Source organism: Trifolium pratense, linkage group LG7 (assembly GCF_020283565.1).
Source record: "Trifolium pratense cultivar HEN17-A07 linkage group LG7, ARS_RC_1.1, whole genome shotgun sequence".
Lineage (NCBI taxonomy): Eukaryota > Viridiplantae > Streptophyta > Magnoliopsida > Fabales > Fabaceae > Trifolium > Trifolium pratense.
This window is the reverse complement of record NC_060065.1, coordinates 9,552,942-9,577,999: the sequence shown is the minus strand read 5'-3', so window position 1 is coordinate 9,577,999 and position 25,058 is coordinate 9,552,942. Positions and strand designations below refer to the sequence as shown.

The 25,058-nt window shown below is 35.8% G+C and overlaps 1 protein-coding gene across 2 annotated transcripts; it reads left to right on the top strand.

Annotated features, from left to right (window-relative positions):
* Nucleotides 1-10,141: 10,141 nt before the first annotated feature.
* On the top strand, nucleotides 10,142-15,604 carry LOC123894841 (cation/H(+) antiporter 15-like). Of its 2 annotated transcripts, none has more exons than XM_045944917.1 (5): nucleotides 10,142-10,431; nucleotides 10,527-10,602; nucleotides 10,835-12,114; nucleotides 12,416-13,420; nucleotides 14,055-15,604. In XM_045944917.1, the coding sequence occupies exons 3-5, from the start codon at nucleotides 11,911-11,913 to the stop codon at nucleotides 15,279-15,281; spliced, it is 2,436 nt and encodes an 811-aa protein (XP_045800873.1). In that variant the 5' UTR covers nucleotides 10,142-10,431; nucleotides 10,527-10,602; nucleotides 10,835-11,910; the 3' UTR covers nucleotides 15,282-15,604. The 2 variants fall into 2 exon arrangements, with proteins under 2 accessions (XP_045800873.1, XP_045800874.1); XM_045944918.1 differs by having other exon boundaries at nucleotides 10,157-10,250; nucleotides 10,483-10,602; nucleotides 14,055-15,497.
* The last annotated feature ends 9,454 nt before the right edge of the window (nucleotides 15,605-25,058 follow it).

Sequence of the window (25,058 nt, the reverse complement as noted above, 5' to 3'; positions counted from 1 at the left end):
GCTTATGAGATTGAAGAGTTAACCCCTGAGAAACGTTCAGTCAATATGAATGGCAAATATTTAAAGAAGTACAAGCCAATGTTGCAAGAAATAACCATAAAAAATGAATAACGCAAGAGTAAAATTTGCGAAATGGTAAAAGGAAATGCCAATAATCAAGTTTTATTTCGTATAAAATCAACAATACAACCAATCATTCAAGAATGTTCAAGAAAATACAAGAAATGGTTGAATTGTTGAAAGATAACCACTTAAGGTTTACCCTGAACCCGAGTTCCCTCATCCTTCGAATCAGAATTGGAAAGTTCTGAGATCTGAGAGTCTTCATCCTCAGAAGAAGGAGTTGGAGTTCCTGGGTATTCTTCATCAGGCTCTAAGGTACTGAGGAACTCAAGGTAATCCTCATCTTCATCATCTGAACTAGAGCTTGAAGAATCAGAAGAGAGAATGATGGTTTCTACTACCTTAGCTGGTGCCGGCCTAGGGCGAAGGATTCTAGTGCGTGGAGGTTTGGAAGCTGGAATCTTGATTCGTCCCCTTCCAAGAGGACGTGGTGTACTTGAGCCCGGGGTAGAGGAAGGAAGATTTTTCTTGCTATCCATTCTTTGTGGAGAGGTGTTGATGCGTTAATTGGTGCAAAGTGCTGAACAAAAGAGTTGCAAGGCGTGGGTATTTATAGAAGGATTAATACGCGTTAATAGCTAGGCAGTTACAACTAACCACGGTCAGTTTGCATGGGAAATGCCATTGCATTAATGCTTGAAGCTATGTAGTTAATTATGTTGACTGCTTTGGGAACATGTTCGCTTCATTCCTTACAAAGTGCCGTTAATAAGGCTTGGGAGAGTGGCCCAAAAGAAGGAAAGCAAACAACAACAAAGGAATAAAAGACTCAGCCAATATATAAACATGCAGCATTAAAAAGTCAAAACGGGCATATATTCAAAAAGCATGTGCGAAATTGTTCGACAGTTGCTAGTGTTAGAAGATTCACAATTACAACATCCAAAAGAGAACAAAAAACTTAAGACAAAAAGAAAATTTATAAAGTCAAGGTTGTTGTTGAGATGGTGAAGGAGGCTTTCGATTGGCTGCTTGGAATTGGTAATACTGAGTTCGAATAGACACCAGTTTACGCTGTAGCATGTTTTTATCACTAGCAAGGTGCTCAACTCGTTTCTGGACAGCTAGGCCATCACTGTAATGTTGGATGCCTTCACGTGCTAGTTCATCAAGCTTGACCTTTTGTGCTTCGATAGCTACTGCAGCTAGCTTTTCCATCTTAGCCTCTTCCTGTCGAACCTTTTCCTTCAGCGCTTCGATTTCAGATTGCCATTGAGCAATATTATTCTCACAAGCCACAAGCTGCTCAAGAGCTTCATCAGAGGCAGCTTTGATAGTTGTGACTTCTGCATTGCAATTATTAGCTTGCTCGAAATGGTGCTGCTGGGTTGCAAGCAGAGATGTCAAAAGGCTGCTAGTCCTGGTTAGGAGCTGAGACTGACTAACGAATTGTTCTAAAAAGGTTTCAGCCTGAGTCACTAAAAGGAACACGGCTTCGTCAGTCCTTGGGTTCTGCAGCTTGCGAAACAGGGCTTTGATATTGTAGTATATAGAAGAATCATGTTCAAGCAGGCCCAGCATATCCCCATTAAGGATCTCTCGCCTAAATCTGATTTCGTGCTCAAACTGTTCTTGCGCAAGTGCATCTTCCTTGTCTTCCGTGTTCCCAACAGCAGAGCTAGAGGCGCCATGACTTGATAAAAGCTTGTTGAGTGCATCTGCCGGGGTTAAATCTCTTAGCTCTTTGGCAAGTTCAGCCGGTAAGACAACAGTAGGAGGAGGTTTCGACACAGAGGTTCCCTCTTCACCAAGTGAATCACCAATGCAGGAGTTCCCATCATCAGAGTCGAAAAGGTCAGCACTGGGTGAACTGGACTCATGGTGTGACCCACTTGGTTGTGGTTGATTGGTAGTGGAATGTTCGCCATCAACAGTTGGCCTTTGTTCAGTGGAAAGGTTGGCAGCAGGGTCAACTTGAAAATTGGTTGGAGGATCATTTTCAGCTAATACTTGGGCAGGGTCCGTCAAAGGACTTTGTTGCGGTAGGCCTTGATCAAGTTGGTCTTCTTCATTGCTAGGCTTAAGGGTATCATCTTCGAAAGCGTGGTGAGGCGAGCCAAGAGCTTTGGGTGGTGATGAGGTTTCAGTAAGGACGGCCGTTTCGACAGGCTGAGGAGATGAAGGTTTTTCTGCCACACTTGCAGGATGCGTACCACTTGGTCCTTCGACCATCCCTTCAGCCGCTTTGCTAGGAGCAGGCTCATCTTGAGGAATAACCTGGGCAGAACTTTTTGGCTGAAATAAATGAAACCATGAAAGAATGAGTAACACAGTCAAGGGCTGAAGAAGTAATAAGAAGTAAGAATGGCCTACTTGGGCTTGAGGGGTAGCAGAAGCTTCAGGCTGTGAAGTTGTTTCTTTTGCAGTAGCAGAAGCCTCGACAACAGTGGCTGCAGCAGGAGACTTTCTGTGCTTCTTTTTCTTCTTTTTCTTCCTCTCCGATTGCTCTAAAGGAGGGCCCTCAGGTGATGCCAGAGTATCAGGTTGTGCCTCAATCTCAGAGGACTTGTGTTCAGGAGTACCTTCTTGGTTGGGTTGGTGTTCTTTTTTCTTCTTCTTCTTTTTCTTCTTCTCATCAGTAATGGGTTCAGCGTTATGAGGGAGATCTTGAATAATGGCAGCGTCAGTCTGCTCAGGGATGGTCGAAAGAACAGGAATATCCTACAGGCCACAGTTTAGTAAGTTCACATTCAAGACAAAAGAAAAAGAAATCTTAAGCTAAATGGATACCTTATCTGGAGCACTCGAACAAGTGGCTGGAATAGGTCTTTGTTTCTTCGAAACAGAAGGAGTTTCAGTTGAATGAGACCTTTTGCGCGAAGCAATCTGGAAAGGGCATATCAAAGTTAATATGGACACCCTACAAAAGTATGAGAAGCCACAAAAAAGGCAAAGGCCTACCTTTAGTTCAACCTTAGGTGGTGGAGGAAGAGGTTTGCTAGAATTGCTAGAACCTGCCTTCGACTTACTCCCTGCATTGGAGAAGTGCGCATAAGAGAAAAGCACGCAAGGTGAAAAAATTATGCAAGTAAAAGTAGAACCAAAAGAATACCTCTGGCGTTCAATTTCGACTTAATCTTGTTCAGAATAGATGAGTCGAACCCATTAGTGATAGCAGTGAGTAAGGCAGTCTTGTCAACCAGGCGTCCTTCATAGTGTCGAGACCACCAGGTAAAAAATTCCCTAGTGCAGGCATGTGAGGGAGCGAAGTCGAATGGGGTAAGCTCATAAGAAGGTTGATTGAAGTGGTTCAAGAATGAATGGAACTGTGGTTCTGTCATGCCATGCTTGCCTAAACAAACCTCCCTCTCTTCCAAGTATATGCTCTTAGGGAGTATTTGAGTTAAGCCAAATTGGCGAGACACCAGGTTTGGGAAGTAGCCAACTAACCCAAAATCTCCAGAGGTCAAGCCAATTCGACAAGACAAGACTGTAGGCATCAAGTAAGCATTCCAAATGTTGTTGGTTATCATCTCAAATTCTGGTGGAGAAGGAAATCTGTGAGTAAACCAAGGAGGACCAAGTGGCCTATCCACAAAAGGAGCGAAGCTAGGCTTGAACTTCTTCAGGCTGAGAAAAGCATTAAAATACTGTTGGAAAGCTACATCATAACCAAGGCCTCTTTCCCTAGGAACCATCCTCGCCAACCTTGTGCCTTCGATTTGGCGCGTTCTCGATTCCTCATAGTATGGCTCAGGCAAGAAAAGGTCGAGCTCAGCATGAAAGGTAGCAGTTAGCCATAATTGCAGCAACCAAAAAGGGCCAGCACCCAAAAAGGTAGATCCATCGCCTGTTCTCTTAAGGTGTTCGCAGGCATCCCTCATGGATTCATAAAGACATCCAAGCACAAGTCGAGCAAAATTGAATTGCTGACATTCATGTAGTTGAATAGCCATAGGGATGAATTTCTTGGCTACTTGGAGAGATTGAGTGCAGAAGACATACTGCGATAGCCACAAGGTTAGGAAAGCAACGTGTTCTTCGTCACTCACTTCGTCACTAGTCTTTCGATTTTCCACAATGTATTTGGAGTAAGACTTGTTTCGAAAATCAAATTTGATGGTGTCGGAAGCCTTGCAAGGATCATAAGTGTCGCCAAGAGGCGATAAGCCAGTAATGGCCGCAACATCCAACAGTGTAGGAGTCATCATGCCACATTCGAAGTGGAAGGTGTTGGTAGAAGACTCAAAGAAGTGTAAAGCAGCAATAATCATCTCTTGCTGGTATTTAAGGCCTGTCCGAGAGAGCTGAATAAGGTCATAAATACCACAGGCTTGCCAAATATCAGCCTTATCACGTTGTACCCTGTCTAACCAGCCAAGGTATTGGTCATTCAAAGAAGGAGCCGATCGAAACACTCTGTTAGGCGCCTTGATATAGCTAAAATTATAGGGTTCACTAATGAAAACCCTAGGAGCACAAGGTTTATAAACAGGAAAGATAGACAGAACCTTGGAATTACGGCTTCTATCACTTGGTTTAGGTCCCCCAAACGCATGCACCAAGTTATCAACAGAATAAGGAAAGATTAATTGACTTTCCCAAAACTTTTGCAAGTCCAGACGCAACGATGGTTCTGGAACCACATCCTCATCGTAAGAAGAAAGAGTGGAGGCGGTCCACTTACCGGCGTAAGGAAGGAATTTTCTGACACCTGAATCTGACGCCATTGATGAAGGTGTAAAGATGGTGTAAAAGAATGGATTAGGGTTAAATTTGGGAATCACAGGTTGTTTGAGATAGTTGAGGAGAATTCAAGTGAAAAGGAAAGTAATAACTTGGTGATAAACAAAAAGGTGAGAACAAGAAGTCTTTTGAAAGCAAGAATTCAAGAAAGAATCGCAGAAGATGAAGAAGAAGATGAACAGTTGACAGAGCGAAAATTGGAGAAAAACGCAATAAAGGAAGAATCTGGCTATTTATAGAAGCACACGGATTGAGGAAAATAGCAAAGTTTTTTCAACTTCCTATGTTGACAAGTGTCCAAACCCCTTGACAGGGGGAAAGAAAAAAAACAAGTTGTGGAGCCAATCCAAAGTTTTGAATGGCAGCCTAAACGATAGGAGAGATAAATGGAAAAGAAAGTTATCCATTAATACTTTCAAAAATGCCACTTCCTCTTTCGATAGACACCGTCGAAAATGGCATTTTTGGGGGGCAATTTGTTGGACATAAATTTGGTATTTATCAATTAAATATAATTGGTGGGTCCAATATTTATTTTGGAGGTTATATTATCAAAACAAAACTTTCAAAGTTGATGTCGAGAACTCCTTATGTCGAAGCAGAAAAGCGTTTCGAGAGCTGTAGAAGATGCGTATAGTTTTGGTTTTACCAGGAGGCTATCGAAGGCGCAAGATCGAATCGAGAGATAGTTGGGCCAAGCCCAAAAAAGAAACAACGAACGGCCCAAAAGATCTTGGCGCGCGCTGAAGGAATGAAAGATGAAAGTGGAGAACGTGGTCGACGTGGCAAATGAAGGAGCGTCCAGATGATCGAGAAACAGTTACCACTTAGTAGTAGTATTTATAGTAGTTTTTCATTCGGAACAAAGGTCACAAAATTTATACAAACATTCTCTCTAAAAATTCTAAGTACTCAGCGATCGAACGAACGGAATTCGAAGGAGAAATGTATGTTTTGTGAACCATCTTTATTTGTAATTGTTTTTCATTCAATGCAATGCAATTTGTTTTCCAGTAATTTTTTCTAAGTCTGAATCCAGATACTTGCTTGAGAAACTGCTACTTCGAGGCGATTCGAATTAGTTTCTCTTGTGTGCTTTAAAATATTTTAATTCCTAAGTGTTTGTTTCCTTAGTCAAACGAACATTCAAACAGTTTTCTTGAAACGAATAAACACAAAATTGTCCTGAGATTTACTAGTTGATCTCGCGAGTTTAAATACTTAAACTAGCGGTTGTTTACCAAATTCCAACGTAAACACTATGAAAAGCAATAAATTCTTAGCCAAAGAGGTAATTTTCAATATTGCTAACTTCGTAATTACCTTTTAATGCTTGAGTTTTTCTAGCTATGTGTTCAATTCAACATGTATCTTGAAAGTATCTTTAAATGAATTTTGATGCTTTTATAGTCGAACAAACAATAAGAGATGAGATCATATCCCCCATGCTGTGTCATTGTTTACTAATTACTAGTCCCACACCCGTGCGATGCACGGGTGTTATGCGGTATTTTATATTATAATGTTGAAAAATTATTCGTATAAATTGAAACAATAAGTATTATGAAAATTATAATAATAACATCAATAAAAACAAAATAATAATAATAATAATAATAATAATAATAATAATAATAAAGTGATGTTCCTTAAAAAAAAAATATAATAAAGTGATGTAAATATAAGATAGATATTAAAGATGTGTTTATACATTTCGAAAAGATTACAATGGATCCTATTGCATCTACCAAAATAAGTTGGTAATCCATAAATTGTCATGTCACTATGAAAACGGTTTATGGTCATACTCATACACTGTGGTTAGATTAGTGGTTGCACAACTATCTAGGAATTATATATATCGATGCTTATACATTTAAAAAACTTATTTATACATCAGATTTGAAGTTACTTTGGTATCTTCTTCATTAACATTGATTAACAATATCTTTAACTCATTCTTCAAAATAACTATGGAAATGACAACATATAATTGACCATGGAAAACAATCGATGTTGAAACATAAGTTTTTATTTATATTATAAATCTCATTGGAGGATTCTGAGTTGAATAAACTACTTTATTATCTCTTACAAAAAAACTACTATATTATCGAATTTGACATTTATATTAATTTGAAACTTATTGGAGCAAAAATAAACCAACTTAACTCATACTCAAATATCGAATATGATAAAAATCATACAGGACATAACAACCATTAGTAAACTTTATTTTATCTATTTTTTTTACTAACATTAGAAAGTAGTCCTGACAATCGACCAACTCCTTATATTTACAAAGATTGGACAAAAGATTATTAGCAAAAACATTAACCTTTTTGAAAAAAAAACAATAAAATACAAAAAATAATAAAATGAACAAAAAAATGTAAATGAATAATAACCCAAAATAATAATAATAATAATAATAATAATAATAATAATAATAATAATAATAATAATAATTACAATTAGTACCCCACATTAAATGAATGTAAGTGGATGATATGGCTAAATGAAAAGTTTTCATTGGTTTGTGGATTAGAGTTTAGATAGACAATTCCACAACTATCTAGGATTTATATATATAGATTGAGTGTATATTAAAAAGTCATAAGTTTATAAATGTAGAATATGAAAAGTATAGAGATGAAATAATAAAATAATAATAAATAATAATAATAATAATAATAATAATAATAATAATAATAATAATAATATAAGTAGAAATGATGTGACATTGTAGAGTGGTTTATTTGGATTTAAATGGATGATGTGGCTAAATGAAACAATTTGATTGGTCTAAGTGGATTAGGGTTAAGAGAACTATTTAGGAATTATATATATAGATGAGGCTGCTCAAGAAATGGATTCTGACAATGAGGGTGAAGATGAGGAAATGGTAAAATCTCAATTGGTTTAATTTTGTGATCTAAATGAAATCATATTAGTCATATTCTTTCTTTTTGAATTTATTTGTTCAACACTTATCAATTATATCCAACTAAGAATGTGTTGCCTAAATTAATATTTACAAATAGTTGAGTTTTTCTTTGATATGACACTTTTTGAATTCTTAGTTGGATATGATTGATAAGTTCCAAAAAGCAGTGATTTTACATAATAATTTAGGCACTTGTTGACTTATTTTATGAGTTATATCAAAGAAAAACTCAACAATTCGTAAATATTAATTTTTATCACTAAAGTAGTCATTTAAGCTATTTTCACCTTTTTGTCAAAAAAAGCTATTTTCACCTTGTTTTTTTCCAACACCTTTGTAGGATTTTAGAAGTAAATGGATTTTAGAGGAAATACAACAACACGAACTCTAAGCGAGCAGGCAGCGAAGCGAAGGTGGTCGGAGAATGAAAAATTTCTTATTATGTCAAATTCACTTAAATTTGTGCTTCATTATTGCCAAAACTTTTGGTAGACTCAGATTAGCAAATCAATGAGACATGGTTTTGTGAGAAAAATTATGATTTTTTTCGTAATGCATGCACATGATTCGATTATTATTTTGTTTTTGGTATTCAGATTTAGTTTTTGATATTCAGTTTTAATTTTTGGTGTCGGGAATTTAGGGATTTCGTAATTCATGCACATTCACTTGACTAGAACTTCGACTTGAGCGGTGCACGAGTCTAATTAGCCTAATATCTAACAAAAATAATAACTGTAATATTAAAAGGTATTTTAAAAAAAGTTGAGTAACATTAAAAAGTAATTCAACAATAAATTTAGAAAAATGTTCATACAAAAAAAATTACCGTATATTACGAAATACTTATTTATACTTCTTTATAGACTACATTAGAAGTCTTATTCATATGTTCACAGTCTTCGTCGATAATCAATATTTTCAATCATTCTCTAATCGCAACATACAACTGACCATATGAAAACATTGACGACGAAAGATATATCCCAACATGCTTAAGAGATTGTCCCTGACTCTCATTAATAGTCATCGCAAAAGAAATGATTAAATGAAATTGTCTTTGTTTTATTTAAAAGGAATTCTTACGTCAGATGATGTCAAAGACAATCTAGGTATGAAAACCTGATCACCAATATTACTTCGTGAAATAACTTTTCCTCAAAGAACACATTTTCTCATTCTTGTAATTAATAATAAGTCTTGTTCTTTGCATAATCCAAATTTTTGATTCAAATTTCTTAATGGCATAACTGGAACTTTAACTTTATGTCCCAATTTGTGATTTGGAAGCCCTGACATATAAATCGTTTAAAAAACTCGGCCGAAAAACCTAAAATCGACCAAAAACCCTAAACTCCACTATAAACCCTAAATCGATCGAAAACCCAAAAAATCGGCCAAAAACCTAAATTTGATACTAAACCCAAAAAAATCGGCCTAAAAACCTAAAATCATCCAAAAATTATAAACCCTAAAATCGACCGAAACACCTAAAATCGGCCAAAATTCAAAAAATCGACTATAAACCCTATAAACCCAGTGGGTTTATAGTAGATTTTTGAGTTTTTGGCCGATTTTTTGGGTTTTCGGCAAATTTTAGGGTTTATAGAAGATTTTAGGGTTTTTGGCCGATTTTAGGTTTTTTGACCGATTTTTTGGATTTTCGGTCGATTTTAGGTTTTTCGGTGGATTTTAGGGTTTATAGTCGATTTTTGGGTTTTCGGCCGATTTTAGGGTTTGTAGTCGATTTTTGGGATTTTGGCCGATTTTAGGTTTCGGCCGAGTTTTTTGGGTTTAGGGTCGACTTTGGGTTTTTCGGCATATTTTTTGGATTTTCGGCCAATTTTAGGATTTATAGTCGATTTTTGGTTTTTCGACTAATTTTAGGTTTTTCCATCAATTAGTAATTTTTAGATTTATAGAGAAGAAATAATTTCAAATTCTTATGTTTTAGGTGTCATTTGAAATTCTATAAATTTAACTTGAACAAAATACTTCATAAATTTTCATCATTTTGAAAATTCTTCAAATTTTCATCCAAACAATGAAATTCACCTCAAATCATTTGAATTCGCTCAAAACATTACTTTACCTCAAAAAAATTTCTCATCCAAACACACTTTTAAAAATGAATAAGTGGAATGCTCGAAATCCTGATATAAAATACAATGTACGTACTAACTAAATTAAGTTTAAGAGACATAATAGATAACTTTTAATAACACTGTATATAAAGCGCAGTGTAATTTATTAAAAATATTCATTATTTTTGTTACATTTAAATAATACAAGATGATGAGGTTTATTTTATTTAAAATTTTCATTATTTTTTCTTATAAAAAAAAAATCATTATTTTTGTTACAAAGGCAAAACCTTTTTCTTTTTGGAAAATATTTTAAGGCAAAACCTTGGTGCAGGGAACCTGAGAGTAGTAGTGGAGGCCAGACACGACAAACTCCAATCCCAAGGAAAGTGAAAGCTTCCTTAATTCACGTTAAGAATCCAATCCTGTCTTCTTCTTCTTCACCTTATCTTTTCTGTTACTATTTGACGTGGTTGCATAAAATCATTAGAAGAAAGTCACAAATAATTTTTATCTTTCTCTTCTCTGTTCAAAGGTTTTTAAAGCATCATACACACACATATTCTCATCAATCAGAACAGAATGGCTAATGTAAGACCCAACTTTTAGTAATTTGAATTTTCATCATCTTTCTGTTTTCAGCTATGCCAATATCTGATCTGAGAATCTGAGATTTTCTTCATCAGGTAGTGGAACTCAAAGTTGGTTTGCACTGTGACGACTGTATCAAGAAAATCCTCAAAGCCATAAAAAAAATTCAAGGTTCTTCATTTTCAAACCCCCCTAATAAATCCAACATAAGTACTTTATTTTAAATTTTTTTGTACATAGAGGAAATGACAAAGCCATAAACTCATACACACAAGTGAGGGAGCTAGGGTTCGAACCCTGGTCTCAAAATTATTTTTGTTAGTTGAGTTAGGACTTGTGTACCTGAGTACTTTATTTAATTTAATTAAAGTTTGATTGAAATGAAAACATGTACATGTTGCAGATATTGAAACGTATAACGTGGATATAAAGCTGAACAAGGTGATTGTTACGGGCAATGTCACAACAGAGCAAGTTATCAGAGTCCTTCAAAAAATTGGAAAGAATGCAACTCCCTTTCAACAAGATCCACCTCAACACCACAACTGAAATTCAATATTTAGTATAAATTTTTTCTTTCTTTTCTCAAATTAAAATATAATATTTTGTACTATGTATGAGCATGGTAAGATTCAATAATAATGTATGGATCATTTGATTATATCTATCTATACCTCTGTTCTGTTATGTAATATTATTCTTGGATTTCATGTACATAAATTATAATGCCCATTTATATTCAAATAGTATCCAATTTAAATTAATTAACACAAGTTTGTGTGTCACTTAGCTAAATTCACTGATTGTACTTCATGTATTTCTTCCTTTGTTGCACCTGATTTTTTTTTGTTGACTTTCACCACCGGTATCTGGTCATGGACCGCCTAATTTGGTTAGGGGGTCAATTCTAACATCAAGTGGTTTCAGCCCCCTCACAATCGCAATTGCGGAGGATCGAACTTGTTGCACCTGATTTAGCTGTTTAATGAAATGAGTTTACAGTAAAAAAAACTTATATATTTAGTCAAAAAAATAAATAATTACTTGTATATGTGAGGTGATATCCATAAATAACATTGTTATAGCCGCATGTTTGTTTATATTATATGAATAATATTACCTTTATTATATTATGTTTGAATTTGAATGTAACATTGTTATATAGTGTCTTTGTAAATCCATAAATTATTTGTAATATATAAATGCTGATCTCTAGTTAACATTGTATTGTAACCTCTGGATGAAAGTTGACACGAAAGAGTTACCCTTGAGTTTGCATATAACAAGAGAAGTTGAAGGAAGACCAACCATGAAACATGTCATTTCCAAAATACAAGGCAAGCCTCTTATTCCCTCACCACTCTTATCAATTATCATCTTTCACAATCTTAATCTTCTTCTTTTTCTTCCAATTAGAAATAAGTTTTCATTTTTTCCAATCTTCAATTGATACAACAACTTCATATTCACATAATAAAAATGCAAATTGGAATATTAAATTCTACAATATTATGCCATAGTCCTTATGGTATTACTCACAAGAGTGTGTGGGAGTTAGGCAACCCTCTTACTTCCCCAACTCCTCTTCTCCTTCTGCAGATCTCTATGATTACCGTAGTCATACAGTTTTTCGATGCTTGTCTCAGACCATTAGGACAAACCTCCCTTGTATCTCAGATTCTTGTAAGCTTTTTTCAAACCTATATATATATATATATATATATATATATATATATATATATGTATGTATGTTTATATTTTACAATTTAATTCATTTCAATGATCATCATAATATTAACGGTTACCTATCAATCATTTATGTGAATACAGACACCAGACACAACACAAGAAATTAAATATTTAAATGTAACCATAGTATTTGTATCGTGTTTGACACTTGACACGCCTTCAATGTTAATTAATCATGTTTACGAGTATTTTAAAAAGAGTTTATTACTAACTAACATTCCTTATAATTGAATAGGGAGGATTGGTATTTGGTCCATCAGTTTTGGGACACAAAAAGATGCTGACAAGTATTTTATTCCCTATGAAAGGTTCTGTAATACTTAAAACAATGGCAACTTTCTGTCTCAATTTCTTCTACTTCATATGTTGTGTAAAGATGGATACAGTCACAATGCTGAAAACAGAAAAACAGGCCATCACAATCGGTATTTCTGTTTTCGCGTTAACATTAGGAGTCCCTCTTGGATTAGCCTTTGCATTGATGAAATATGTAGCCATGGACAAAACCCTCTCGGACGCTCTCCCAGTAATAGCTGTTTCGCAAAGCTTAACCGTATTCATCAGCATATCAGTCCTTCTAGCAGAGCTTAAAATCCTTAACACGGATGTTGGACGTCTAACCTTATCGTCAGCAATGTTTGCTGATGTTGTTAGCTTCTCTATGTCGGTACTTATGTTTGCAGCATTGCAGACTAAAGCTGGTAATAGTAGTATGATAACAATAGTGTGGATCATTTTATCCATAATTGCACTCTTTATTGTTATCGTATATGTAATGCGGCCAGCTATACTATGGTCTGTAGCACGACTACATGGAAAGCCTATCGATGAAGTTTGCATCCTTTGTGTAATTGTATGTGTTCTCCTCACTGCATTTATTAGTGAATTCATTGGACAGCATTTTGCTATGGGACCAATTATTTTAGGCTTGGTTGTTCCTGAAGGGCCGCCTTTAGGAACAAGTTTGATAGCAAAAATGGAGACTGTTACTTGTGGTTTTTTGTATCCAATCTACCTTGCTGTCAGTGGATTGCAGACTGATGTCTTCAAAATCAACATTCAGTCTACTTGGATTGTTACTGTCATAGTTATTGCCGGTTTCGTGGTGAAGATCGGTGGTGTTATGTTGCCGGGTTATTATTACAATGTCCCTATGAAAGAATGTTTTATGATTGGGCTCCTTCTTAATGGAAGAGGTATAGCTGAGCTCACCATGTACAATATATGGAAGGAAGGCAAGGTAAATTGAGAATTCATGCTAGTAAATTCAATCCAATATATTAAAACTTCAAATGCAATAAATTGAGAACATATTTACTTAATGATGGATGAAATATATTTTCCGTCCGATAAAATGGTTAAATTTTATCCTACAAAAGTTTTGTTTGGTTTTAGTCCTCTGATAAGAGATAAATGAAAGACACCAATCGTTAGTTGGTTCAGTGATGATTGGTGCTGAACTTGGTAGGGAGAACCACGGCTCGATCCCCCGCAACTGCGATCGGGAGGGAGCTGGAACCACTTATGCCAGAACTGACTCCCGAACCAGATTAAATTGGTGGTGAAAGCAAAAAAAAAACGAGATAAATGAAAGACTTTACACGATTTTAGTTAAATATAGATCTAAAAATTATCTGAGTTGTGTGCGGTCACAATGCAGTGACTACACGCTGTCAACCACATCAGTGGTTGTTCAATCAAATCAGCTGGTCTGATCTTGATTGTATGGCCACTGATGTGGCTGGCTGCATTCAATCACGAGACTTTGACTAAGCACAATCCAAATTCAACTAAAAAGTGAAGAACATATTTAACCCTTGATTGATTAATTGACCGACTAACGTGATGCATAAAAATCTTTTTTTTTATGGCAGATACTAACAGAACAAGAATTTGCTTTGATGGTGGTGTCTCTTCTAGTGATAAATGCTATCATAGCACCACTGATAAACTTCCTATTTGATCATTCAGCCCCATATAATTCAGGAAAGAGATGTTCAATACAACATACAAAGCGAGACTCTGAGCTCCGAATCATGGCATGCATTTACAAAGATGAAAACATCCCTACAATGCTCAATGTCATAGAAGCGTCATGTGCAAGCAAAGAAAGCAATGTTGCAGTTATAGCACTTGTCCTTGTAGAGCTTCTGGGAAGATCAAGGCCTATTCTCGTTGCTCACCAACCGCACGAAACGCTTCGGTCAACCAAATGCCATTCACCTCGGCTCGAAAATGCATTGAAACAATATGAACAGCTAAATGAAGGGTGTGCATATATTCAATCATTCACCTCAATCTCCGACTTCGACACAATCCACGGTGACGTTTGTCAAATATCGCTCGACAGAAGAGCCAACATTATAATAATGCCATTTCACAAAAGATGGGAGATAGATGGCTCGGTTGAGGTAAACAATAGAGCAGTCCAAGCAATAAACGTTAAAGTTCTCGAAAGAGCGCCTTGTTCGGTCGGAATCCTCATCGACCGAGGCATCTTAAGCGGTTCTCCATCGCTTTTAATATCTAATAAATCAACATACTATGTAGCTGTGCTGTTCATAGGAGGTCCAGATGATGCTGAAGCACTAGCCTACGCTAGTAGAATGGCTAGACATGAATGTGTAAGTGTATCAGTAGTCCGATTCCTTGTTTTCGGAGAAGAGAATTCAAAAGATAGAAAACGTGACAGCGATCTTGTAGACGAATATAGATACTATAATGTTGGAAATATAAGGTTTGAGATAACAGAAGAAGTTGTGAAAGATGGAATAGAATTTTCTTCTAGTATAAGAAGAATGATAGATTATTTTGATTTAGTTATTGTTGGGAAGGGACATCCACAATCAGTTTTGTTACGCGGACACGATCAATGGAGTGAGTGTCCCGAGTTAGGCGTGATCGGTGATATGTTGGCTTCACAGGATTTTATGACAAAGGCATCTGTGTTGGTTGTTCAACAACAAAGAATGGGAGGGAGATTGGTTAACCCTAATATTAATACATTGCCAAATCAAAGAGGTTCTCCTGATGTTTCAATAATGGATGAACCACCAAGAGCTTCTTGTAGTATTTCTGTGGATAAATATGACAAAATGTAGATAGATTTAGTTTTTATATTTCCATTGTTAATATTTTTTTTGACAGGACCATTGTGAATATGGATTTTCATTTAGAAAATTAAAAATAGGAAGTTAGTTAATTCAACGCCTTAAGATTTTGGGTTAAAGTGTGGTGTCCAACTCACTTGTATAGTTAAGATAATTCAATCAATGTAATGTATAGTTTTGTAAGTGACTGTGGAAACATTTGATGTGTTTGGGTGCGAGTTGAAACTCACAATATCTATATTTTATGAGTTTCATGCTAGATTATTTGAAATGTATATTCATTAGTAGTACATGGTTAATCCATTATCCTTCTTCTTGTGATTGTGCCTTATGTTTTTTCTGTTGCTGGACATGGTGCTTAGAATCATGATGAGTTTTTTGGGTATCCTATTTTCGTTAGTAGGGGTGATTCGAATCTATGTTTCAACGATTTTGACGAGATTCGAATCACCACACGATTTTGACAATTTTTTTTTGTCTGTAAAAATGGGGTACTTGGGTAACTTAAGCCCTAGGGTGGTAAATGAAAGCACTCAACACAAGAGTCACGATCTTCTCTTTGTGTTCCCTTTTCTCGGCATTTTTTTTGTCAGTTGAGCTAGAACTTGTGGACGATCTTCATTGACTCTGATGTAAACAAAAAACAATATTTTTGTCTAGAATATATATATATATATATATATATATATATAGGGGTTTTCTAACTTAGACCCTAGTTTGGTCTAAGTTAGCAAGGTGCACCTTTTCAATTGGACCAAAATACCCATTCTTTTAATTTTTGAAAGAATAGAGCAACAGGGGCATTTCTGTAATTTTACATAAAAAAAAACATAACAACACGCGCCCCACCTTCTTAAACAATTAATAGACGTGGATCCAGTGTCGCGCGCGTACGGAAGGACCATGGTTACAGACCGTTGATTTCCATCAGACAGCCAAGATGTGATCTCATTAAGACTGTCTGATCAATCAGACAGCCCAGATCATCCTGATCTATCAGATCATCCTGTCTGCGCCACACTAGATTATAAGCTGGAGAGAGAAAATTTTGCTTTTGAAAAGGCAGCCACGTGTCAGCATATGAATGGGTCTGCGTGATTTTTTCCATTTTATACTTTAAACTCGATTATTTCGTCGTAAATTAATTTTTTATTTTTTATTTTTTATACCAAAATTCATAATTTGTTTTTCTCTACAAATAGAGACTTGGTTCGTTTGATTTGGACACCGAAAAAAAAACGTAATTTTTCACTACTTTAAACTCGATTATATCGTCGTAAATTAATTTTTTATTTTTTATTTTTTATACCAAAATTCATAATTTTTTTTTTCCTACAAATAGAGACTTGGTTCGTTTGATTTGGACACAAAAAAAAAAACGCAATTTTTCACTACCTTAATCTCATTTTATTGTTTACTAAATACGTTACTTGTGTGTTGTAAACTCAACCAACTCACTGAAACCATTATACCAGGAAAATAGTAGATAATATTCTGGAACTTTTGGTATATTTTATGAAATTTTTGGAGACCTGAAACTATTTTTAGTTAATTAAATGAGATAAAACGGTAATTAAAAACTAATGTTTGCTTCTGAAACAATTTAATTGGTAGAATGGTTGCACATAGTTGTATTCTGAAACCATTTTACTGGTAGAATGGTTTCAATGGGTAATTTATTAATTGTGTTTGCTTCTGAAACCATTTATCTGGTACAATGGTTTCAGAGAGTTGTAATCTGAAACCATTTTGCTGGTAGAATGGTTTCAGTAAGTTGATTATTAGTTATTTGCTTCTGAAACCATTTAGCTTGTAGAATGGTTGCACATAGTTGTATTCTGAAACCATTTTACTGGTAGAATGGTTTCAGTGAGTAATTTATTAATTGTGTTTGCTTCTGAAACCATTTATCTGGTACAATGGTTTCAGAGAGTTGTAATCTGAAACCATTTTGCTGGTAGAATGGTTTCAGTAAGTTGATTATTAGTTATTTGCTTCTGAAACCATTTAGCTTGTAGAATGGTTGCACATAGTTGTATTCTGAAACCATTTTACTGGTAGAATGGTTTCAGTGAGTAATTTTGTAACGACCCAAAATTTAGTATTCGTTATTTAATTATTTTATTACGCGAGGGCGTGATTTATGATTAAATGATTAAGCGGCGAATAATCATTTAGCGCAAACGTAAGTTAATGAGCGAGAAGTTATGTTGTTTGGGCTTTTGGGCGTGGAATAGGCATTGGGCCTAAGCCAATTGGGCTTTGATCCATGAGAACAATGGAGCTCTATAAGTAGCAAGTCAAACACATGAATAGTCTCATAATTATGTTTCATGAGAAAGGAAGATTGAGAGCTTAGCTAGGGCAAGGAGCTCATGAGGGAGAGGTAGAGCTCGTGGGAGAGAAAGAGAAGAGCAAGCTTGTGGATTCGTCGAGCTAAGGTACGAGAGTTAGATTACATATTCGTGAGTGATTCGAAAGAGGGGAGGATGTCGATTCCTCCATTCCCAAACTCTTTCCACTCTATTTTTCTTGTGGGTTTTGTGGGTGATTTTCTTAATGGAAAATGGATTCTTTTGATCCTAACATGTGTAGTGAACTCATGGTAGATGAGGTAAACAACTTTGGGGAGTTGAAAATGGGAATATGTAGATGTTTGATCAATGATTTGCATGTTTTGATAAACTTGCTTAAAGTGCAAGAAATTGACATGATTTTGATTGTTTGATGTATTTGGATGTTTGGAAGGGATGATTAATGTTCCTTGATACCATATATGCTTGAATTAGCTGTTTATAAGAATTTATAACATGTCTAGATGGATTTTTGAGTTGATTTGAGGTTAAACCGCCTTAGATAACTCAAGAACAGATATTCTGTTCTGGTGTGGTTCGCTAAGCGACCAGGAGTTCGCTGTAGCGAACAGGTTCGCTGAAGCTCGCCGAAGCTCGCTATGAGCAGGTGATTCTCTGGTGAGTTTCGCCAAGTCTCGCTAAGGCTTCGCTTAGCGAAGGCCTCTGTGACAGCAATTTTTGCTGATGTTTGTAAGTGTAGTTAGGCACTTGTAACATGGTTTAAGGGTATCCTTACATGATTGTTGATACATGTTGATACTGTTAATACTTATTGTTAATCGTTATATGATTGATAAACGTGTATGCAATAAGTTGTAGCTTAAAGTGAGCAATGTGATGTTTTAGCATTAAGTTGCAATGTTAAGAAGATGATGTGTGTTTTATAACATAAGTGTAAATGAAACTTTATGTGTATAAAATGGTTAAGCAGATAATTATCATGTGAATAATTATGATTTGAGTGATAGGATATTGTGTTATCCTAATGTGTTAGATGTTGGAATTGTGTTTCCGCTTTCATAATGAGTAGCTTCGAGCTAGAAATATCATATTGATGATATGTGCAAACATACATGCATTCATGTATATATATGTTGAAATTGGAAACTTGGGTTCCAATAGATTTAAATGGATTGTTGAGTCCATAAGGAAGCCGAGGATCGGATTAGATGAATCCATAAGATCTAGAGCTGCTATCCAGCAGGATATAAAACTGTTTAACTTATCCATGAGGGATATGAAGGTTTGGTAAGTTCCGAACAATCCGGCAAGATGTAAAACTGTTAACTTATCCATAAGGGATATGAAGGTTTGGTAAGTTCCGAACAATCCGGCAAGATGTAAAACTGTTAACTTATCCATAAGGGATATGAAGGTTTGGTAAGTTCCGAACAATCCGGCAAGATGTAAAACTGTTAACTTATCCATGAGGGATATGAAGGCAATTGGTACCACATGCATTAGTCGTGTCTAGGGATGACATGACATTGGATAATTGGCATTAGATGCATTAGGGTAAATGCACATGTATTTGATAATTGTTATGTGACATTATCAGATTGGATTGTAATGTGTTTTCTGTATGTGTTAAGCTTTGGTATTTACTAATTGTTTAATACTGTGATTGTTGCCATGACTTGGTATGTGAGTAGAGTCCGTCATGACTATAAAATGAACAGGTGTAGAGTCCGTCATGACTATAAAATGAACACTTTAGTAGTGTCCGAGAAGACGTGAAACTATATGATTGGTGTGTTTGTAAATGAATGATTAATTGGTAGTCGTATTTGACGATGTATGTGCGTGAGTTAGAAATGCATGATAGCGTGTGAAGGGTGTGGTATACTACTCACACTTATATTTATGTTTATGTTTTCTAACTCTCTGCTTTGTGTTAATTGCTGGACCTTTGGGGGTCCAGGTTGACAGGTTATGTGTTAGCCTCGTCCGAGTGCAATGGTGAAGCTCTGCTCTGATTGAGACACGGGAAAAAGGGGTTTTTATATGTATATGCATGTAGTCCTCTTAGTATACTCTGTTGGTCTTAAGCTTTCATTTGAAAAGTATCCGTTTTGTATAACTAATAACGCATCGTTCGATGCGAGGTTTTGTTTTTAGTTCATTCGAATATTTTACTAGATAAATGTATTAGTATTATCTTTGAATGAAGTTTGTGATATTCAAACCAGCGCTTTATAAATCAGATTTTCAATTTTTCCGCTGCGTATTTTCGAAAAAGATTTTATAAAGGCAGAGATAATTAAATAACGGGTTTGGGTGTTACAAAGTGGTATCAGAGCAGGTCGTCTTCGGACTGTGAGGTTAGGTGTCAATCAGAGCCGGTCTGTGCATTCAGATCGAGTGAGCGTGTGTGCCAGTTGTGTCTGTCTTTTCTTGTTGTGTGTACTTGATGCGATTGATACTTATCATTGTTATAAGTTATCAAGTCAAGTAGTGGTTGAGTATTTTTATGCTTAAGGTTTTAAAAATTTGTGTGGTTTGAACTTTTGGTTTGTAGATGCTTATTGCTAATAGTTGATGATCCGACATGATGTAAAACTGTATTGTTAATGATCCAGCATGATGTAAAACTGCATGTGATGAAGATTTTGTTGAAAACATAAGATTATTTTCTTTTGAGTAAGTGAAAATGAATTTTTCACTAGAGTGAGAAAGGAGTAGGATGTAAGTGGATCCTAATGTGTGTTGTTATATGTTTGTTTATAACATGTGGTAGATTGATTACTAGTACTTAGTGTGGTTCTTTAATTGAACTATGTGAATGTATTCTCATGATGAGAACTTGTTTTAGAACATGCTATGTTTTATACATGTTTGAGTAGATGTTGTAAGTATGCGGGCAAATGAAATGTAATGCATGTACTTGACTCGATGTCTTGTGTACATGGATGTTTTGTTGTCTTACATATATTTTAGTTATAAATATATGTATTGACATGTTGTTGTGTTTATGTATGCTAGTTGTTACGTTGGTTGTTACATTAGCATATATGGGAATAGTGTGTTTATGTATTTTGTAGTGGTGTGTATGTCAAGAGGACTGCACCGGGGTTTTGAGTAGATGCTTAGACATCTTACCTTATGTTTACCCTTTGCATACGACATGCATGTGAATGCTGTCGGTATTAGATTTCTCTTGGGAGAAATAGATTTAGAATCGATAGAATGACTAGGTGTTTATACCGGAAGTTCTAGTGGAAGAGTATAGATGGGTTTGAAATAAGTGGGGGAGAAAGTTGTGTCTCTCCGAAACGGTTCGAATGTGAAGAAGTTAGGATGGATGGAGATACTCTTGAAGGAGATTGTTCAAAATTGATTGGTGTTGTTCGAAGTGGAAGGAACTTGGACAGCAAGTTGTGAGGATTTCTAGATGAGAAGTTGTTGGACTAAGTGTTCGTCATGGGATCAACACTGAGATTGGTTAAGAAAGATGAAGACCGTTTGGAAACGATTGGAGATCGTGTAGTGTACAAAGAGTATGGACTAGAGGCGGATGAGAACTACAAGAATTTCTCAGAAGCAATACCATGGAATGGAAGGAGTAGGACGTTGTCGTTCAGACAAGTTGAGTAATGACGAGTAGAGGTCAATTTGATAAAGGATTGAAAGTAAAGGTCTTAATTGGAGAGTATTTTGGAGGAAATATTAGATGATCATTCCGGAAGATTCAGAATGAGTCGAACTAAAGTTGTTTAGCCGTAAAGAGAATGTGACCATTGTGGAATAATGGAACGAATAGAGATGTTAAATGGAAACCGTTGTTGGAAAACGGAGAAGACGTTGTGCGTTAAGAGTAGGCGAACCTAGTGATGATTAGGTGAAGGTTATAAGAATGGTGGGAATACCTATAGAGTTGTATCGGTGTGAGCTAAACTTGTTAATTATTAGCAAGTGAACCTTTAAGGAAAGTAAACATCTTGAATAGTTCGAAGAGACTAGTCAAGATTGGAATAAAGATTTTGTGTGGATGGACTTTAGGATGTTATGACTTTAAAATAGTCACGAGATGCGAATAAGAACTGATCGAATGGAGAAAGTATGTGTGTCACAGTGAAGAACGATAAGGAACGCGACTAGTTGGATTGTGTGCGACAAATAAGGACGTTGTTGGAATCAACAAGATATGAACTGTGGTTGTTTGGAAATCAACTTTTGGATAGTCACCAAGATTAAATATGGAATTACTAGGTGATCGAGAAGAGCCTAGGAAGGATTTATAGCGGCTGAATGTGTTAGAATCGAGTAGTCATTTCTTGGAAAGATTTGAGAAGCTTAGAATATGGATGTTAAATTTAGAGAACCATTAGTGTTGTATAACCAAGGAAAAGAAGTGAGTTCTCATAGTAGATGAGAATGGAATTAAGAGATACCATAGTAGAGAATGGAATGAGTAGTAGAGTTATTTCAAGAATGGAAGTGGGGTGACAATTTGATGGATTTTGTAAGAACTTGTCGAGAAAGAAATAATTTCATTTGGATAATGATCGGACGATTAGTGTCGGAGTTGGATGAAACCTTAGAGGTTGATGAGAAGCTAAGTGCGAAGTGTTACCTTTAGATGTTTGGGGATAAGAAAGTTAGCTTTTGGAAACGTGTCGAGCACGAGTATTAGAGAGACGTAAGAAAGTGACTTATGTCAAGTAAGAATTTGCGGAAAGGACTATCTCACACATAAGTGATTGTTGTGTTTGGAAAATGTGTGTTGAGAATTTGGAAGTGATGCTTGAGGTAAGTATCAGAGATGTTTTGTAGCAATTGGAAAATTATTTATGGAATGGAAAAAGTCGGTGGAGACTAAGTGATGTTGGGAACATCGTATATGTTGGAGTAGTATAGTAATACCATGTGGGAAGGAAATAAATGATTATGGATATTTTCATCGTAAACGGTGGGATGATAGTGAGTCGACGAGTGACTTAAGGTAATATTTTGGATAAGAATATTTCGACGGGAAATGATATCGGGAAGGTCGTGTTAAGGAAGTCAGAAATTGGATAAGGGATTATTTGGAAAATAAAACAGTTATGATGGAGTTCGACGCAACGATTTGGGAGTTGCGAAGGAAAAGAATTTGACGGTTGGAGATAATATATTTTTGGAATGTGTTAAGAACTTTGAGAAGTTGGACAACAGATGAGTGTAGAAGTTGTGTTACCGAATGAATGGTTGGAGTGAGATTCGACGCAGTTAAGAACTTATGGAATTTGAAAAGTTGTGAAGTATGCAACGGAAGGGTCTTTCGGAGTATTTTGGGTTAAGTGGTTTTGTTTTGGAGTGGTGTTGCGAGTACCATAAGATGTTAAGTTGAAATTTTAAGTAGTTTGATGAAAATGGTTTATGCCATCATCACGATTGTTGACTATCTATCGACAAATCGAGGGATTAGCTGTCCTTGATCTATTGTTGATGAGTAGACGAGATTGTGTCGATTGGGATTGACTGATTTTGTCAAACTTGGTTAGGTTTGGAATTTGAATGATTGTTGGTATGAATCCGGAAGAAGTGTTATTTTGACCGGAGATGGTATAAAGGAATACCGAGGGAAGTGAAATGATTCGGAAAAGTGACGTATAGGATTGCTTTGCCGCCATCATGGGCGAATTTGCATGAAGTATTTTGTATGTTTTGGTTAAAGTAGTATGAGGAAACTCATTGGTTAGAATGTAAGTTGGAATTAGAAAGTCGGATGAGAGAGTTCAACCGAGGTTGTTCTTAGTCGAGCCATTTTCGAGGGCGAAAATATTTTAAGTGGGGGAGAATTGTAACGACCCAAAATTTAGTATTCGTTATTTAATTATTTTATTACGCGAGGGCGTGATTTATGATTAAATGATTAAGCGGCGAATAATCATTTAGCGCAAACGTAAGTTAATGAGCGAGAAGTTATGTTGTTTGGGCTTTTGGGCGTGGAATAGGCATTGGGCCTAAGCCAATTGGGCTTTGATCCATGAGAACAATGGAGCTCTATAAGTAGCAAGTCAAACACATGAATAGTCTCATAATTATGTTTCATGAGAAAGGAAGATTGAGAGCTTAGCTAGGGCAAGGAGCTCATGAGGGAGAGGTAGAGCTCGTGGGAGAGAAAGAGAAGAGCAAGCTTGTGGATTCGTCGAGCTAAGGTACGAGAGTTAGATTACATATTCGTGAGTGATTCGAAAGAGGGGAGGATGTCGATTCCTCCATTCCCAAACTCTTTCCACTCTATTTTTCTTGTGGGTTTTGTGGGTGATTTTCTTAATGGAAAATGGATTCTTTTGATCCTAACATGTGTAGTGAACTCATGGTAGATGAGGTAAACAACTTTGGGGAGTTGAAAATGGGAATATGTAGATGTTTGATCAATGATTTGCATGTTTTGATAAACTTGCTTAAAGTGCAAGAAATTGACATGATTTTGATTGTTTGATGTATTTGGATGTTTGGAAGGGATGATTAATGTTCCTTGATACCATATATGCTTGAATTAGCTGTTTATAAGAATTTATAACATGTCTAGATGGATTTTTGAGTTGATTTGAGGTTAAACCGCCTTAGATAACTCAAGAACAGATATTCTGTTCTGGTGTGGTTCGCTAAGCGACCAGGAGTTCGCTGTAGCGAACAGGTTCGCTGAAGCTCGCCGAAGCTCGCTATGAGCAGGTGATTCTCTGGTGAGGTTCGCCAAGTCTCGCTAAGGCTTCGCTTAGCGAAGGCCTCTGTGACAGCAATTTTTGCTGATGTTTGTAAGTGTAGTTAGGCACTTGTAACATGGTTTAAGGGTATCCTTACATGATTGTTGATACATGTTGATACTGTTAATACTTATTGTTAATCGTTATATGATTGATAAACGTGTATGCAATAAGTTGTAGCTTAAAGTGAGCAATGTGATGTTTTAGCATTAAGTTGCAATGTTAAGAAGATGATGTGTGTTTTATAACATAAGTGTAAATGAAACTTTATGTGTATAAAATGGTTAAGCAGATAATTATCATGTGAATAATTATGATTTGAGTGATAGGATATTGTGTTATCCTAATGTGTTAGATGTTGGAATTGTGTTTCCGCTTTCATAATGAGTAGCTTCGAGCTAGAAATATCATATTGATGATATGTGCAAACATACATGCATTCATGTATATATATGTTGAAATTGGAAACTTGGGTTCCAATAGATTTAAATGGATTGTTGAGTCCATAAGGAAGCCGAGGATCGGATTAGATGAATCCATAAGATCTAGAGCTGCTATCCAGCAGGATATAAAACTGTTTAACTTATCCATGAGGGATATGAAGGTTTGGTAAGTTCCGAACAATCCGGCAAGATGTAAAACTGTTAACTTATCCATAAGGGATATGAAGGTTTGGTAAGTTCCGAACAATCCGGCAAGATGTAAAACTGTTAACTTATCCA

Coding starts and splice junctions, on each gene's coding strand:
- LOC123894841 (XM_045944917.1), top strand. CDS start 11,911: ATGCAAATTGGAATATTAAATTCTACAATATTATGCCATAGTCCTTAT. Junction 12,115..12,415: donor CCCTTGTATCTCAGATTCTT/GTAAGCTTTTTT, acceptor ATAATTGAATAG/GGAGGATTGGTATTTGGTCC. Junction 13,421..14,054: donor ATATATGGAAGGAAGGCAAG/GTAAATTGAGAA, acceptor TTTTTATGGCAG/ATACTAACAGAACAAGAATT.